This window comes from Polypterus senegalus, chromosome 3 (genome assembly GCF_016835505.1).
Source record: "Polypterus senegalus isolate Bchr_013 chromosome 3, ASM1683550v1, whole genome shotgun sequence".
Classification (NCBI taxonomy): Eukaryota; Metazoa; Chordata; class Cladistia; order Polypteriformes; family Polypteridae; genus Polypterus; species Polypterus senegalus.
The window spans coordinates 191472275-191492163 of record NC_053156.1 but is presented as its reverse complement, the minus strand read 5'-3'; the positions used below and the strand labels follow the sequence as shown (position 1 = coordinate 191492163).

General features: G+C 35.9%; 1 protein-coding gene across 5 annotated transcripts in view; it reads right to left on the bottom strand.

The window, feature by feature from the left end:
* alk (ALK receptor tyrosine kinase) overlaps positions 1 to 19889 on the bottom strand; it is a 1762427-nt gene that overhangs the window by 64430 nt on the left and 1678108 nt on the right. For all 5 annotated transcript variants that reach the window (XM_039748331.1, XM_039748332.1, XM_039748333.1 and 2 more), the window contains 2 exons: positions 9536 to 9701; positions 8943 to 9093 (listed from right to left, as the gene is read on the bottom strand). In XM_039748331.1, coding sequence (XP_039604265.1) covers positions 8943 to 9093; positions 9536 to 9701 — 317 coding nt within the window. The remainder of the gene's footprint in view (positions 1 to 8942; positions 9094 to 9535; positions 9702 to 19889) is intronic.

Sequence of the window (19889 nt, the reverse complement as noted above, 5' to 3'; positions counted from 1 at the left end):
ATTTAAAAATTTCTCTCTATATATTATATATATGTATATATATATATATACAGTATTATAACTATATATATTGTCAGAGGTGCCAGGGGCGACGACCCAGCCGGGACGCCATAAAGGACCGGAAGAGGGCATGCCCCCACCTTGGATCACGTGGGGGCCACGGGTTGAGGGCATGGAAGCCCAACCCTCTAGGGGCCCGTGGTCACCGCCAGGGGGTGCCCCAATGCCTTGGGAACCCTGGACCCCAGTACTTCCGCAACACCAGGAAGTGCTGGGGGGAAGAAGAGCAGGGATACCCGGAGTGCTTCCAGGGATGCAGCCGGCACTTCCGCCACACAGGGGCGTGTTGGCAGGTAATTGCCGGAACCCACCTGGAGCACATCCGGGTGATAATAAAAGGGGCCGCCTCCCTTCATTCGAGGCGAGAGTCGGGAGCAGAGTGGACTGAGCCTACTGGAGGAGGCAAGGAGGCGGCCTGAAGAAGGAAGTAAGGCATTGTGGTCAGGACTTTGGGGATTTTGGGGGTTTGTGTGGCACTGAACTGTAAATAACATTGTAAATAAATGTGTTTGTGGGTGACATGAAGCGTGTCCGCCTGTCTATGTCTGGGCCAGTCTCCACATATATATATATATATATATATATATATATATATATATATATATATATGTATATATATATATATATATATATATATATATATCTATACTAATAAAAGGCAAAGCCCTCACTCACTCACTCACTGACTCACTCACTGACTCATCACTAATTCTCCAACTTCCCGTGTGGGTGGAAGGCTGAAATTTGGCAGGTTCATTCCTTACAGCTTCCTTACAAAAGTTGGGCAGGTTTTATATCGAAATTCTCTACGTAATGGTCATAACTGGAAGCACGTTTTCTCCATTTACTGTAATGGAGATGAGCTTCAACGCCGTGGGGGGGTTTAGTGTGACATCATCACGCCTCCCACGTAATCACGCAGTACATAGAAAACCAGGAAGACCTCAAAAAGCGCTGAAGAAAACATGCATTATATAATTGAGAAGGCAGCGAAACAATAAGAAGCGGCGAAAGTGACATATACAACCATATTCATGAGTTCTGCTACTTCGGAAACAAAGCACGATGTAAACCTACACTTTAAATTAAGTTCATAGACAGGCTGCGCTGGCGTTTGTAATTTAGTGCCTGCCCATATAAGGCCGTCCGTCAGCGGCAATCCAATAGCAAACTGCCACTAAATATTCACGGGTGAAGGACTGTGCTTATGGAGAGGAAGATGAGATGGTCAGGGTGGTGTTTGACACAAACTCAGCTAAACTGCGAGAGAAAGTTTTAAGTGCCAGGACTAAGGTAACATTAAATACAGCCATGGACATAGCACAGATGGCACCAGCACAGCTGGGAAACTTCGATGCATGTACACCGATGGCTCACGTGAACTGGCGAGTGCACAGATAAAAGCAACAGTTCCAAAGAGCGCTGAACAAAAAAACGAATTACACAATTGAAAAGGCAGCAAAAATATGAAGCGTCTGATACATACAAGCATATTCATAAATCCAACTACTGCGGAAACAAAGCACACGTTGGAAAAAGTCAATGTCCCGCTAAAGGAAGACAGTGTAAAAAAAACCCGTGCATGCAGTGTGTCAGGTCTCAGATAAAGAAGAAGACGAGCTGTTTATTGATGCAGTAAGAAACGAATCGATGAATGAAACCTGTCATCTTTACAGCGATTGACAAACACGGAATGTAACTTGAACACAACACATCCTACAAATACGAACCTGATTGAAAGAAATAATGATAATCAAATCCTTGATGACAGCAACACTCAGTAACACTCACAAAACAAATACTGTATATTGACAGTCATGTTACGTTATTTTTAAAATGTTCCCTTTTCTTTTCTAGCTTTTTAACACACTACTTCTCGCTGCGATACGGGTATATATATATATATATATATATATATATATATATATATATATATATATATATATCCCGATCTACATACTCGAATAATGGATACTTTATTAGCCATCAATGATTGTTTTGGTAAAGCCATACTCAGTGTATTCATTAGATGAGCGGTAAAAAGTAAGAACGAGGGAGGATGACTTATTGAGGCATGCAGGCTGTAGTTGCGTCAACTCTATCTGAATTGCGATCACATTTGAAAAATATATCTTTTCAAGTTCTATTTAGTCCATATGTGTCAAACTCAAGGGCGCGGGCCACATCCGCCGGCGTGTAATTATATCCGCCCGAGATCATTTTATATACTGTATTATTGTTATTAAAGCCGGGTATATGAAGCGCTGGTAACACAATAAACTACAGATCCCATAATGCAGCGCTTCAGCTGCCTTGCGAACACTTACGCGTTAATCAAGTCTACCTTATGATGCTGCAAGTTATTGCGAAGCTAGCTCACACGATGCTGAAGAGAAAAGTTGATTCTGAAAATAGAGCCTTTAAAACCGATGGGAGGCTGAGTATATGTTTACTGAACCCGTGTGTCTCATTTGTGGAGCTAATGTGGCTGTAATTACAGAATTTAATCTAAGGCGGCACTATGAGACAAAACATCAGGGTAACCTGAATGCAATGCAGAAGATACAGAAAGCAGATAATTAAATAAGAATCTGACACTTCAGCGGACGTTTTACCGTGCACAATCACAAAGTGATTTCAAGTGAAGCTGCTTTTATGGGAGACACAAATGCACCAGTGCACCTTGCCCCACTTTCCCTGTTGCCAAGTAATGTTAAACCAAGTCGTCACTACGGTGTTCCCAAATCGCACTTTGCTGATAAACTGAGCGCACTGAGTTTGCACGGCGCTTTGGTGACTTTGAAGAACAAAAAGTCCGTCTACATGCGGCTCGAACCTTGTGCATGTTTGGTAGCACATATCTGTGTGAGAAGCTCTTCTCAGTGATAAAGAATAACAAAACAGCACACAGGAGTCGCCTCACTGATGAGCACCTGCAATCCATCCTGAGAATCTCCACAACACAGAACCTCACACAAACAGAAACGAACCTGTTGCCAAAAAGATGCCAGGCGTCCAGCTCTAAAATGACATATGAGCAAAGACAACTGAATGATTTGATTTGTTATTGCTGAAAGGAACACATTTTATTTATATTTCTAGGTTTTGTTATGCAGCATGTTCATATTTGAATTTGTATAATTTTGACAGGATATATTTTTATGGAGAGCAAAATCTTTTGGGATATTTAAAATCTAAGTTTATTTTTATATAAAATTACATAAGAGTAAAGAAATTTGAATGTTTGTTCTTTTAACGTTTACTTTATTTCTAACTTGTATAATTTAGACAGGATATATTTTTATGGAGAGCAAAATATTATAAGTTGTTTAAGGTTTGAGTTGATTTATTCAGAATAATATTCCTGTCTGTTTTACCATTCCTACCAAAGATATTTCTGTCGACTAAATAAAAATTCCTTCTATTTAAAATTTAAATAGAACTTGAACAAATCGATAGTTCATAATATCCACGCAGACTTGCACGTAAGAGCGGAGTTATCCGTTTTAACAAGCAGCGTATTGCACTGATCTGAAATAGCTGTGTGTGTATATATGTAGATATGTATGTATATGTATATATATGTTTATATATGTGTGTGTGTATGTATATATATATATATGTATTTGTGTGTATATATGTGTGTATATGCATAGATATGTATATTTATATGTTTATGTGTGTGTGTAAATATATATATATATATTTATATATATATATATATATATATATATGACGCAACACTCATCACTCACAACAGTGACAAAACAATTACATTGACAATCATGTTACGTTATTTTCAAAATGTTTCCTTTTCTTTTCAATGCTTCTTTAACACACTACTTCTCCATGAGCCTTGGTATTTTAGTATATATATATATATATATATATATATATATATATATATATATACACACACACATATATACTGTATATACTTTGTATACTGTATATTAGTGCTGGGCAATGATTTGAATTTTTAATCACAGACAATCACAACAATCACGTTGTTTTGCACAAAATTCAATAATGAACACAAAAGTAGTGCATTACGTGTATTTGTTTTGCAAACACTTTAAACAAATAAAGTGCTTTTTAACAGCAGTATTCCCTTTGCATAGTAGTGTAAATCTCAAATATTACTGTAATCAAATCAAATATAAAACCAAAGCTATTTGCCACTGCCAGGGCATTAATGTTTTATCTAGTTTGTTATAGAAAAACAAGTTACTCTCAGAGTCCAGAGCCACGATCATAACATTATAACAGACACCTTCCGAGCAACAGCAAATTAACATTTCTAAATCTGTTTTCTTTATTTATCTGAACAGATACCAGCTAAAATGTTTTCTTTTATCAAGGAGGAACATAAACAATTTATGTTCAGGAGCAACTATTTGAGGGCTAATATTTTTTCCAAAAACTCATTTTTTTTGAGTGCACAAGGCAATGGTTTCACACATAAATCAACATAAAACATCTGTTGCTGACTTTTTTGCCTGCTTCAGCACCTTTTTGCAGCAGCAGCAGCTTGACAGCCAACAGAAATGCACAGAGGGCTGGCTGGCTGGCTGTCTTTGTGAGACAGGTGTGCAGGGGTGGGAGTTGCAGTGAGACACAATATGGTTTGTATCTCCTGTCATTGTGTCTGTCGTCCCAGGCAAACATTGCCATAGGTGCATCAGCTACACAAACATGTTCAGCACCACGATCAGCTGGGGACCGATCAGCTGATGCCGGTACCTCACTTTCGTTTTTGATCTACATCTCCAGATCACCTGCATCAAAATCAGAGTCTGACAAATCAGAGTCCAAGATTGAGCGATAATATGAAAAAAGTCATCTATGGATTATTTTGTTTTGAACATTCACTTTGGTATCTCTCCACATACCATTTTATAAGCTTTTTGCCCTTCGATAACTTTCCTTCTAGCAAAAATGTATCAAAAAGCACTGTAACTAGAAGATTACTGATCTCTATTGATCGCTAGCGAGACTGAGGCTTTCAAAATAATAATAACAAAACCTGCATTAATGATAAAATAATTGTTGGCGTTAATTAATTAATGCGATAATGCATTAACTTGCCCAGCCCTAATATATATATATATATATCAAAAGGTGTCATGGAAGCTATATGATCAAGTGGGGCATTAGATGTGGAAGAAACACCAAACCACTGCAGAAACTGCATACATGAATGCTTACTTACTCTGAACAAAATTAAGATGCTCAGACAGTCTAATAAATTTCTTTTAGATTATGAAATAAAACTGAAAATACAAACCAAGACTACTTGAAAGGTTCAATGTGCATGTGTATTTTTGTTCAATGCAAATAAGTCTGAAATCTAACCTTGGAACAATGTAAGCATTTATAAGCATTGTTTTGGAAATATACAAGTTCTAAATTTGAACAATTGACATCTGCCCATTTGTCTTTTAATAAAAAATGTTATAATAGAATCATTAATGCTAAAAGTCATATGTCAAAAAAACAATATATGCTCCAAGAATGTTACATCTCCAGTGGATGTTAATTCCACCAGGTCATTTATGAAGCTGCAGGACATAAAAGTATATGCGGCAGCATAAGGTGTGAGGAAAGAACCAACCCTGGAAGCAGACACCTGTTAAAAGATGTTGAAAAAGTTGCAGAGTGAAAAGTTAGTAAAAGTCACAGACAAGGTGCTGTTATGAACTCAGAATTATTTCAACTTGAAAGCTAGATGAAAACAAAATGGTCGACAGACTCAACAAGCAACTGATGTTAGTGCAAGTATGCTTCTTTTTATTTTGTTTTCAGATACAACCTTCATCAAGAAGTTACTATTGGCATAATAACAATTTCGCTTTCATCAACCTATTGTATTTGGATTTTGTTCATGAAGTTTTAATGAAAAATTTCATTTCAAATGTTGAACTGGGAGAATAACGTGAACTGTAATGTTAGTTGTTATTAATGCTTTTATTATGTTTTCCCAGGTCCAAAAGAGATGGAAAATCACAAGAGAAAAACAAATGAATAATGAGTTTATAAAACCAAACTCTGAAACATAGTGCAACCAAACATTCTCATTGTTGCCTTCTTTTGCTAATAACGTAAGCACAATATGTTTTCTTCTAGCCATATAAATTATAAAGAAACAAAATAGTCTGACAAGTTTTATAAGCATGCCCTTCATTACATTTAAGACAAATTGCACTTAAGTGAGGGGTAAGCACAATAGACCTCAAGGGTCTTCAAGAAAGAGATAAATGCAGGCTGGGAAACATAAATCCCAAATGAAGAAGCAAAGTGAAATATGTCAAAATTTTTTGACATTTATAATAATAATAATAATAATAATAATAATAATAATAATAATAATGAGAAGTAAGGATAAAACCAAAATAAGACAGAATATGTAGCTACGTCTTTTCTTGGTTCCCAAAATCGAGTAGATACGGAGTTGGAGAGATAAGTCAAACCCATAATAAAAGAAATTCATCAGTCTAATAAAGTTAGTTTTAAAAGGTTTAGTGAATATTTAACAATATGAAATTGTCATTACACATGCAAAATAAAAGGGAAACAAATGGTCTTCTCTGTTTCATTACCAATCTTAGCTTTCTTATTTAAACTTCAGTTACTTTCTATACTTAAAAGTTGTTCTACTTTTTCCATGGCAAACATACATAGGCTTTGCTTCTATATGAAACTGTTTATGCTCCATGCCTTATCAACTTCAAGGGAGATCATAAACTGAACTAGTCTTTAATCACAATGACAACAAAATAATTAGAATATTTAATTTACATTAATATATAGGTAAATATTTTAACATAACTAGGAAAATACTTCCATCAATTTAACATAATCTAACTAACAAACTGCTCTTATATTTCCAGCCACTAATTGTTTATGCATATTACTTGAATAACAGCCAGAACCTTCTCATAAGCATTAAATGTAAAGACACTAACAAAATTTATGCACACAGCATTTAAGATCTATTTCGATAAATTTCTGTTTCTTGGAACTGACAAAGCTTGTTTATACATCTGTCTAGTGTTCTGGTTTTGGTCTGCACAAAAACTCTTCTGACTACATCTTTGGCATCTGGCATTGTCTTGATGACGCACCCTGCAACTCTTTAATTTCATTCGTAATCATCTTGTTGCTTATTTTGACCTGGTCAATTGCTTCACCAATGTAGTCTGTCCCATTATCTGAATGCATGACTAACTTGCCCTCGTCTACACACAGGAGTAATATAATTCATCATTTTCCATTATGTTGTAGCATAGCACCTCCTACTGTTGCTGTTCTAGTGTCATCGGTGGAAACAATTATGCCATGTCAGAACTACATAGTCAAACTCATGTTAAACTCTGTTAAAATGCTTAAACTTGCATCCCTACTTTGCACTCCATTACAACACATAGACAATGATACAAGAACAATTCCTGTTTGATTCTTGCAGAAGATTTAAGCCATGCCATTTCAAGCGTATTCTTATCCAGGAACACAGGCAAGGTAAGTAAGTTCATCTCAACTACTCAATTGCTCTTTCTAAGCTCCTCAAACCTGAGTAGGCCTTGCTCTGGGAATTGTTTCTTTCCACAGTTAGTATGAATAAACAAATTCAGAAATGTACTATACTGCAAACTGGCATACATAATGTGGGTGCACCTGGTAGTTCACATCAATGTAGTCCATAGATGTATTATTAGGGTGCAGTATTTGAACTTTGAACCTTTAGCCAGCCATGCAAAATAAGCAATCTGGTGAAGCATTTATTTAAAAAAAAAAAATAGACTATTTAAGTAGTTTACATTACTTTTCTATGTTCTTAATCCTGCAGTACCCACTGACAAAATACATTAAGTACATGCACTTGCTTGCCTTAGAGGAGTACCAGTGTGGAGCAGGAGAGAAAAAAAAAGATGATACAACCTGTGCGATTGTTATAAAAGATATTCTGCAATAAATCCCCCCCTTTATTTGAACCTGGGACTTGTTTTGTATTTGGAGCTCAGTGGCACCCCCTAACTTTCACAATGGTTATTAACAGTAAGATTTATTAACTGACTCCACAAGAAATGGCAACTCTTTAGTGCACCAGTCTATATATTATTTACAGCGTAGTCATGCATGTGCATCTGAGGACCAATTTGCCAGCTATGTTCAGGTAGACAGTATCATCCCAGATCAAGTTCCCTGCAGTTCCGAGAAAACGCCCCAGGAAACTGACTGACTACTCTACATCTCCCCTGCAAGCCCCACCCCTTCTATTTTAAGGCGCATAAAACCAGCTGATTCTGGAAAGTGGCATTTCACTTGTGACCCAGACTCTCTGCTGAATGGAGTTAGATCCCTCACCTTTTTGCTACGAATAATACTTTGTATTTTTCCATTATTTTTTTTTCTTAATGTTAAAAACCTTATGAAAAACCAATTACTTTACTGTATAAAATGTGTGCTGTTTGTTTTGTTTATATATATATTTTTTTTTTTAAATTACACACTTGCAGAGTGCTACTCTCAACATATCCAGGCTTAGCTACATACAGAGCATGTAAAAAATGTGCATTACAATTGTACAGCTGTACCTTCTGTGACTCTGAACAAATAGAATAGTGAGCTGGCTTTGTTTTCCTTGCAGATTATTTTTTAACACTACAGTGATTCTTTATCTGCATAGATACTACTGTGCTAATTGCAGGCTTGCTGTGATAAAAAATGCAGTAATTTCATGGTACATCTTATGATATAATGTTGCTTTTAATGATCTGATGCAGTTACGTTTTGCTGTCTTGGTCGACTGTGATTTAACCCCATCACCCATCCTGCCCCTGACCCCCATAACTACTTGCAGATTTTAACTAGTATGGACTAACATTTGGACAGGCATCTTCTCCTTGTTGTCCAACCAGGATATACAGCAACTCCCCTTTCTGTAGTATGAAGTCAGCCACCAGGCACAGTCCATGAGAACGGCCATACTGGTTAAGGACACTCTTTCCACCTGCTGCCCCATAGGTTGTAATCCTATAAATAAAAAGAAATCTTTTAATGATGTACCTGGGTAGACTTAGCTCACATACAGTAGAAGGTCTAAGATTCTACAGTCTGCTATTTTACATGTAATTTGAGATGCATTTAATATCTTGGTGGAACTAGACTGGTGTACAATTGCTTATTTACAAAATAATTATTTATACAGTACATATATTTTATTTTCTGTCAGTTAATAAATGGTATGGAAGATGACATTTACTATTTCACAGGCAAAGAAACAAAACATAACTTGCTTTGGATGACTGAGAAGTTTCTGTATATTAGCACAGCTTGTTTAACATGAAATGATTTGGATTCACATACCGTATGACATAAGAAAAATAGAGCAGGGTAGGTTAGAAGAACAGCATGTTGGTTGTGAAAACTGCTTGAATGTCTGCTTCAATCTGCATGTCATTTTTTTTCCTTTTACCTGTAAGTGTTAGTTGCAGGCACTGTCCACTTCTGCACTCCCTTGAATGGCCCTTCAACGTCTACAGTCACACTAATATCACTGTCTTGATAGGCATTATCACACTGGGTTGGAGTGGGTCCGACTGCTCCCGCTGCTCCACAGGTGTGGAAACTCCACTCTTTGCCTATGGCATATGACAATATATATATATGATATATTGATTGATTTGATCCTGGCAGGCATGAACAGTTATGCATTAAAACAATCATACAAAGCAGCAAGTTTTAGTACAAACGTTCAGAGACAATAACAAAATAAACATCTTAAAATAATTTTTTTTGTATAGTCTTGGGGAAATCCCCCCACCCCCCCCTTTGGACCTCCTGAAATCCTGAAGATTAAAATCATACATTTTAAAACTTGTTATGGAGTTATAAATCACATAGTTCCCATTACATAGTGTGATGGATGGCCAGGAGCATTACCCGGCCAGGATGCCGACTGGGTGGAAGGACTAAGGGAGAGACCGTACTCACGACATTATCTCCCCCAAGACAAAAGAGGGCAGCTCCCCTGGGTTTCTACAACACCACAGATCCCCGCATGGCATGTCAGGGACTTGTAGCTTGGAACAGCCCTGTTGGGCTTCATAGGTGCTGCCAGGCGGTGCTGCAGGGTCCTTTGAGGAACCTCTTCAGCAACACCCGGAAGTGCAACCGGAAGAAGGTTGAGAAACACCTGGAGCACTTCCAGGTGTGCTATAAAAAGGAGCCACCTTCACCACCAATCAGGGAGCCAGAGTTGTGCGGTGGAGGACAAAGCTTGTGAGGAGGACTGGAGACAAGGAAGAGAGAGAGAAAGAAGAAGAAAGGACTGTATTTATGTACTGTATATATTGGTGCTTTATACTGTGCTGTGTATTAGGGAGTGAAGGAAAAATGCTTCCCCACTGAAGAATTAACGTGTGCCATTTTGAACTTGTTTCTCAACCTGTCTGTGTCGGGGTTTGGGGAGTGGTACCAGGGTTTTTCACAATACAGTAGCTTACAAGAAAACATTGTAGCTGCCGACTGACAGCTCTTAAAAGATAGGATGATGGACAGCAGAAAGAACTGGTAACTGCTGGTAGTGTGACACCAAAGGGAAGAGAGCAATGTGAGGCTACTTATGATTTTTGGTATTTGTTGTTACTTATCATGACCCCTAAGAATTGGAAAATTAGTAATTAGGCTCATTAGGCTGTTATAGTACAGTGCTATTGTTATATGCAATCCCAAAAACAATCCTGTTATTCAGCTGAACCGATGTTCAACGTCTTTCCATTTAAGCACTTGCTACAATATACTGAAACACAAATTCAGAAAAAAATTGTTTCCTGTTTATTTCAACATGATTTACCTCTGAGGTGACATACATCTGCCTCTTATGCTCTTAACCAAGTAATATTGTAGAAAATTGGTTTTTGACACACAATGTTACCTTAATTAGCATGGTGATATATACACTTCAGCACACCAAGTGTCTAAATGCATACATGCCATGACAGTGATAACATTCTCCATAACTGAATTATTGCATTGTCTCTGAATAAAACATCAATGTTCATCCAACATCAGAGTATAATAAGAGCACCTGATTGCTATGGGGAATTTCACATGATGATCATATGCATTGTCAATTTATCTTCCATATATCAGTCCAGAAAATGGCAACATGTACACCTCTTTAGCAAAGCTTTATTGTATGGAAATCCAAAAACATGTGCACAAAATAACTAAAAATTACTCACAATGATAAAAAATTTGCATTAGCTAAAATTATTAATAATGTAATTCAAACACATACAGTATATGCCACCTTGTCTGTGGATTGTTTACAATAATAATAGGATAAATAAGGCAGAGCAGAATTCCCTATATCCAACTATACTGTAGTCCTGCTTGTTCTGACAAGTTTCATGGAATTATCAATCCATCAAAGAGATATCATTTTTCCAGCATGTTTTCACTTACCCGTCTGTAGATTTCATCAAGCAAATGGAAAGCTGTGTTAGGGGGGAGGTTAGGAGGATTTTGCACTGCATTCAGTGCATGCAGGCTTGAAGAAAGGAGGATAGTTGTCAGAGATAACAAAGAGGAAGGAATATTGTCAGCGAATACAATGCATTTCTTGGAGTTAGCAGGGAGAATGGAGTTTTGGAATTGAGAGGAAAATATTCTAAAATGGATGCATTTAAATTTTTCAGGATTTTGTGGCAGGTATAGCTGGGTGCCTGTGTTGGAGGTAGTGGGGAGCATGACGTTTTTTTTCCCGGAAGGCAGTATAAGGAAATTGTTTTGTGGAAGAAAGGAAAATTTCCTAAAATGGATATTGTATACAAATGGATGACACCTGGTACATGTTCTGTTGGATAAGCCCACCTCATCTGGCTCCTTTTGATCTTTAGCTGAAACAGCCATATTCATTTTCCTAACTCTTCTACAAGCAGTAAGCACCATAGTCCTTAGGAGGAAACTTCTTTCCTTTGGTTCTTTGTGCCTCCATACTCATTGTTCTAAATGCAATACGGATGTTGACTGACTGGTTAACCTCATTCCATAATTTAACTTCCACCTTACCATTACTGACTGGCATTATATTGACTGTACTGGTATTGCTACACCTATTATATTTATGTTATATCTGTTTTAATTTGCATTACTTGAGTTTTAAATTTGTTTAACACCAATTTAATATCGCTTTTTATATTTTTGCAAATGATTACTTTTTCTAAATACTAGGGGGTTTTGCCCCCTGCTCGCCAACCCCCGGGTTTGGTTAACCGGATATACAATTTAAAGAGATTATTATTTTCATGGGAACTGTTAAATATGCATTATTTTCACTTTTACTTTAAAACTTCAGTTAAAACAATATTTGGAATTAACTTTTCTTCAAGATCGCTTTGAATTTTGATTCCGTGTCTGCTGGATTTACATTGTGACAACGCAATGTATAACGGCTCATGAGTGAATATCGTTTCTTTCTTTCTAATAAATAAACTGACTTTTTCAAATGTTTGTCCCTGTGATTTGTTAATTGTCATAGCAAAAGCTATTCCCACGGGAAACAGCAAACATTATAATACGAATGGCATATCAAGATCTCCTTTTGTGTCTAATGTTATTCGCGGAATATGTACTGCATTACCTTCTTGTCGCCTGTTAAATTTTACATGTTAGAAGTGTTCAACCAATTTTCAATACAACTAATCTTGTTCCATTGCATAGTCCATCATTCATACATAAATTACGCAATAATATTACGATACATCCTTCTTTCAACAGTAACTCGGTCAGCAGAAGACCAGATGGTGTTAACGCTTGTAGATATTCTATGGGATATTGTAAATTGATGCTTTCATCTTCTGCATGATCACCACTAACTGCTTCAGCATAGTCTACTGATACACATTTAATCATTTGCCATGTAAACGATCGAAAATTTTCCCGTTAATTTGTCTTCATTGTTTCTTGCTGCCATATTTAGATGAATGGGTGATTCTAAACTGGATTTTTGTAAGCCCATTAATGGATTGGTGTCTGTCCAGGTTAAGTGCTGGAATGCACCTGATAAACATGGTCTTGTTTGAAAATAGTTGTAAGTAAGGCATGACTTGAAAGAATCTCATGGTAAAAGTCTCCGTCTCGCAGGACTTCCTTTCAAAAAGTCTCTTCAAAAAGTAATGTCTTGTTGCAGGATTAGTCTCGTCTTATCCCAAGATGTTTTTTTGTTATAATAGAAAGACATATAAACATTCATTCATTTAATCACCAAAACTCAGCTCAGCAGGATGTTCATTATAATGAGACTAATATGATCTGACAATGCTCATTCAGTTGATAACAGATTCAGTCATCTGGGGAGCAGACTATTCAAACAATGTTTAATGCCATTAGTTTTTAAATATTCTTTTGTTTAGTGAATATGTGTATATTAAATGGAGAACAACAGCTAGATATCTGAGCAGTTTTGTCCTCATACATTAATGGAGAATAATCACAAAACCAAGAAAGTACAGATGATGCTGATGGAGGCATAAACAAACATACCAGTACATATCATTGTATTTTTATCTCCTGTACTCTATTTGAATTTCATACCTTTTCAATTATATGACTTATCAATCAATTCATTTCCACTTTAAGATGCATAATAATAAGAGGTAAGACTAAGAAGGAAACATTTCTCAGCCCAACCAGTACTAAATCAATATAAAAACTTTCCAGCAATATGCATTTATCAAACTACTTCCACTTTGCCATTAGAACACCTGTTACATATATTCCCTGAAAAAGTAAGAGATATTCCCTAGCTGTGAATATTTAGGTCCAGATGACCTTGCCATGTGACAGACAGCTCAATTATTCACAGCATCATGAGTGCAAACAATGTTATTAAAACAGTCAGACAGGCCTGCCTAGCATGACTTTGGAAAGAACACCAGTCCTACTGGGTTTTAACAAAAGACAGTGACACAGGAGTACACCCTGTAGATTCTGCCACTACCTACTAAAAGCTTTCAGACAATGGCAGCCTTGCAGTCAGAAAGAGACCATTGATTAAAAGGCACTGACAGAGCTTTGCATAACTTGTACAGAGTAACACATAATATTAGAGTGAGTCAACCAACACTGAGTGCAACTTTGGTGTCAAAAAAACATATCAGAATTCATAACTCATATGTCTTGACATGGATCAGATATACCAAACAGCAAACCAATAAAGTTCTATTCATACCATTCAAATCAACAATGAGATTCTTACTTGTGTATGCTAATCATCATGCAACATGTCACCATTCTCCGGCACCATTATTAATGAGTGTAGTAACCTTACTTTGACAATTGTGTCTTCCTTACCCAAATTAACAACCTTACCATGAAACTTCTGTCTTCCTTATCTGAAAAATCTCTAGAGAATTAACATCTCTTAACATCTTTATTTCTTTAATACTTCAAAAGCTGCTCTTGCTCGAAGGGTGTCAAAATACCATATTTTTCTTCCACCAGTAAAGTTACATATGCTGAGTAAATGCTTTCTCAACTAGTATTTAGACTGGAAGCTCAAGCCTGTCCTAAAGTAGTTGGACCACAGAACACAAATAGTAGAAGGCTGGGGAAAAAATTTCTTGAATGACAGATTAAGCAGGTTGTAGAATGTACAGTGTTTGCATGGTAGATATTGGCCCTTTGATGCAGTATAGCAATGTTTGAAAATCACAATGTACAGCAAAACAGTTGTAACTGGAGAACTGATATATGTTTTACTACTACAATTATTAAATTGCTGACAGATTTGAAATACAATTTTTGTCTTTTTTCAGGAACTAAAATAAAAGCATAAATGAAATTTCAAAAATAAAGACATTATTAAGAAAAAGATTATACAGTTTTTACAGATAGTACATTAATATAAATGTATTTGAGCTATATTTTGAATAGTCATAAACTTTGGGTAAAACGTAAATATTAAGGAACCAAGAGGTTAGTATGAGCTGTGTGGGTTTACTTCTTTTGTTTTACTACATGTCTTGAATGTTACTTTTGACATACATTGATTTGTAAGGTTTAAATTCTTTAAAAATGTTATCACAAAAAAATAGAACAAGTTGAATCAAGCTTAATTTAGTGATTCATTTCACTCCCTTATCACCCAGAGAACTTTAAAACTCTGAACCTATTCATCTGTTGAATGTGACAGAAAAAAGTGAGCATTAACATGAAGCCAGTAGGTTCATAGCAACAAATAAATTGTATAATGTATATATTCACAAAGAGTTACCAAGTTTTTCAGAATTTGTATTTAATTAGATTAACCCCAACACAAAATTACACAGCTGAAAGAGAGACATGCTTACTGTACATCTTCAGAAATGGTGTACTACTTTACAAAGCACAACAGACTAATTCCTGTCAGAAGAATTTATTTTATTGTAGCAAAGTCAGGTATGCATGACGGCTGCTTACTTCTATTTTTCACCTAAACATGTCAAGTATCAACTAGCTACATTTGCTGTGAATGGAGATTTATATATTAAAAGCACTTTTAAAAAACAGATTGCTTTTGTTTTTTGAGCTATGAATGAAAATCTCAAGCACTTAATGATTTTTGAAACACTGAGAATGCTCTGAAACAAGCTGCAATGACCCCTTCCCAGTGTATGTTGCTTGCAGCTAAAAATGGAGGGACTCGTTTTACATGAAAGAATCAGGACCACAGATCTGAAGGTGATGATTTTGATCCTAATAACAACACACTTAGCAGCAGATTCAGATTTATTTGGGGCACTGTGAGATGACATGCTGTGCCAATGATAAAGTAACAAATACAACACATCATAACATAACAATCAAGCTACGTAATGGCAGGTTCTGCAAATGATACCTCAGGAACATCTTACTTCTTAATAAATGAAACGCACAACCACAGACTGCAGTGTGACTGGAGACACTGATGAACTCCAAGAAACAGCAGACCTTATAATATATATTGATCTCAGAGAGGGTTTGACCCAGAGTGACCTGGTGACGAACGCTTTGGACTGCAAGCCACAAGGCTGTGTGACTCACTGTGTGACTCTTAGGAAGTTAATTAACCTGCCAGTGCACTGAGTGGGAGAAAAAAATATCTATAAACAGTTAAACGATACTCAGCTAGCTATTTTTCATGGGGTGATATTTGAACGAGAAAAGCTTTATATGTAATAGTGCGGGTATTCAACAAATTTAATGTAAGAGATACTGTATCATTATCACTGAGAATGATCAGTCCAATGTAATGTTTTGTTGTTAATGAGCAGCAGTTGTTAACCATTTATCATACTTTTCAATTGGGTGGTAGGGAAAAAATGGAATTCTCCGGCTGGTAATTTTGTATATATTTTCTGTTATAATAAACTACAAGAATAAGGATGATCTCAAAGCCTGAGCAGCATCATTTCAGAAATATGGATGCTTTAAGAGTAGTTAACACAATTTATACGGTATACTCCTGGTCTGCTAGAAAATTTAGTGAGGATGCTACTGAACCCTTCAATAAATAAACTGAACAACAAAGATTTTTTTTTTTTCCTTGACCTTTTTCAGTGTATCTTACGGATTTTGGCTTGCTGATCCCAAAAATCCTAAATTCAATGAAAGTTAAATTTGTTTCTTCAAATTCTACATGATGCAGTCAATCTGAACTTATATTTGTGTTTAATTTGAACCTGAACTTAGGAAAAATATTGCTCAGTGATATATCAATAAGAGAATATTCAAATAAGAAGGAAAAGAGCAAATTAAGTTTAGAAAAAAACTATTTTGGAAGCAAACTTTAGCCAGCCATAAATGAGCATGACTGGATTTCTTGACTTGAGTTTGAACTTCTCATTATTAGAAAAACTAATTGGCAAATTCACTAAATATGACATAGAAACACGTTATTGAATAATAATGAACAAAAATAAAATAAGCACACTGGCAGGAGCCATTCATGAACTTCAAAACACTAATTAATCATAAAAACAAAATGCAGAAAAAGAAATGGATATAAAACCTGATTTAGCTACAATGTGGGTAAAATTAATTAATTAATTTATATAGCACATTTAAAACAACTAAAGGCTGACCAAGGTGCTTTAGATACAATAAGAGGTAACAGTAAGAAATATAAGCCTGATAACGAATTATTAAAAAGAAAAACAAAAAGAAAACATTATACATACATGAACACACATATTCCAACAGTCAAACATTAATAGCTGAAATAAAATTATGTTAATTAAAACAAATACATAAGATGAACACAGTATAAACAATATAAATAGAAAGAGTTAAACACAAACTCATGCTAAAATGCAAGTGAATAAAAGTGCTGTTTTAGCAGAAACTTAAAACAATGAAGTGGGAGCTGACCTTATTACGAGGGGCAAACCCCTCCAGATGAACAACTAGTCCATTAAAGAATTACACAAGAAATAAATGGTGGAACCTGCTGTGGTCACAGTTAGACAGTCCGCCTTTTCAAATAATATAAGTTCTTTCTTTTATATTGTGTATCAATCTGTGTTCACTGTTCAGACTTCTGACTCTTTCTGCTGCCAGCTCTTATGATGTGAAACTCAAACCCCTAATGGCCGACCTTGGAACATCCTCTTTAATCCCTGACTGTTACTGAACACAATTTACCTTTAAACAATACTCTTTCATTTTCCTTTCTTTGCTTCAAAGAGCTGCTTTGCTTTAATACCTTTCAGCCAGGATCAATCTGCTAGCAAAGCTGCTATAGTTTAAAATGAAATAACTGCAAAAATGAAAAAGGAGAGATCCATGTCTATTATTATACTTGCACAAATCTCTTAAAATGTATGTAAAGTCAGTGAAATAAAAAGTACAGACCTAGTACAAAACTTGAGGTAGTAAGTTATGTACTGTATTTGGACAGAACATAACTGATGAACACTAAAAATGTGAATGATTGGAATACAATGTTACACTTGTAGTGCATTTCACATGCAAGGATAATACTTTGATAGAAAACTGCAGATTACAACAGAAAGGGCAACTATGTAAACATAAATGGTGGCAGCCTAAATTAATACTATCCACTTTTATATGACTAAATTCAGAGGTTCTTCTACACACATTTTATAGCCTTAACCTAACTGGCTTTTTGCCTACTTCAGCTACCCTACTGGATTTCATAATACAGTCAGGCCCATAGGTATTTGGACAGTGACACACTTTTCATAATTTGTGATCTGTACACTACCACAATGGATATGAAACAAAATTAGTTGAATTGAAGTATAGATTTTCAGCTTTAATTCAAGGAGTTTAGCAAAAATATTATATGAGATGTTTAGAAAAGCCATTTCCCCTATTTCAAGGGCTCCAGAGTATTTGGACAAACTAACATAATTATAAATATAATAATCATTTTTACTATTTGGTTGAAAATTCTTTACAGTCATTGACTGCCTGAAGTGTGGAACCCATGGCCATCTCCAAGTGCTGGGTTTCCATCCTATGGATGCTCTGCCAGGCCTTTACTACATCTGTTCAGTTGCTGTTTGTTGGTTGCACTTTTTGCTATCAGTTTTGTGTTCAGCAAGTGAATTGTATGTCCAATTGTTTTGAGGTCAGTTGATTGACTTGACTTTTGTAGAATATTCCAGTACTTTGCACTGAAGAGCACTTGGTTTGATGTCACAGTATGTCTTATTATCCATCTGTACTGTGAAATGTTGTTCTATCAGTTTTGCAGCATTTGGCTGAATCTGAGTAGACAGTATAGCCCTGTAAACTTTAGAATTTGTCCTGCTGCTTCTGTCAGCATTCATATCCTCAATGAACATTAGTGAATGATTTCCATTTACAGCCATGCATGATCATGCAATAAAGATGCATCTACCATATGTCATGATCTGATGCATACCACATCATCTATGATCTTTTCTTCTCCATACTTTTCCTCTTTCAATTAGGTGCATATTGATCTTAGTTTCCTTTGTCCAAAGAAAATTGTCCCAGAAATGTACAGGCTTTTAAAAATATTTTCTGGCAAAATCTAATTTTTCTTTCCTATGCTTGAGATTTACCAGTAGTTTGCACTTTGTGGTAAACCCGTTTTTACTTTCGTCAAGTCTTCTCTTGATTGTAGACTTTGGCTATGATAGGTCTATCTCTCGGAGAGTGTTCATGGTTTGGCTAAATGTTGTGAAGGGGTTCTTCTTTATCAAGGACAGAATTCTGCATTAATCCAGCACAGTTGTCTTCTATGGTTTTCCAGTGTTGCTGAGTTCACCACTGTGTTCCTTCTTTTTATGAATATACCAAATGGTTGATTTGACCACTCCTTGTGTTTCTGTTATCTCTCTAAAGTTTGTTTTGTTTTTTTTTTTTCTCAGCCTAATGACGGAATGTTTTTACTTGCAGGAATGCTCTTTGGACCTCATATTGAGAGTTCACAGTGACAGCTTCCAAATGCAAAGTCCATACTTGGAATCAATTCCAGATCTGTTTAATAGTTAATTAAATAATGAGTGACCTGCTCACAAATGGTTATGGAACAGCTTGTCAGTTAAATGTCCATATACTTTTGAACTCCTGGAAATAAGTGGGATGGTGGTGATTCTATACAGTCATTCCTAAATGGCTCATATGGTATTTTTGGTAAACCCCTTAAATTAAAGCTGAAGGTCTACACTTGAACCACATAACAACTGCTTTATTTCAAATCCATGTGGTGGCGGGCACAGCCAAAATTATGAAAATTGTGTCACTGTCCAAATACTTATGGACCTGACTATATAACATATCTCTTATTTCATCTATCTATAAATGTTTCC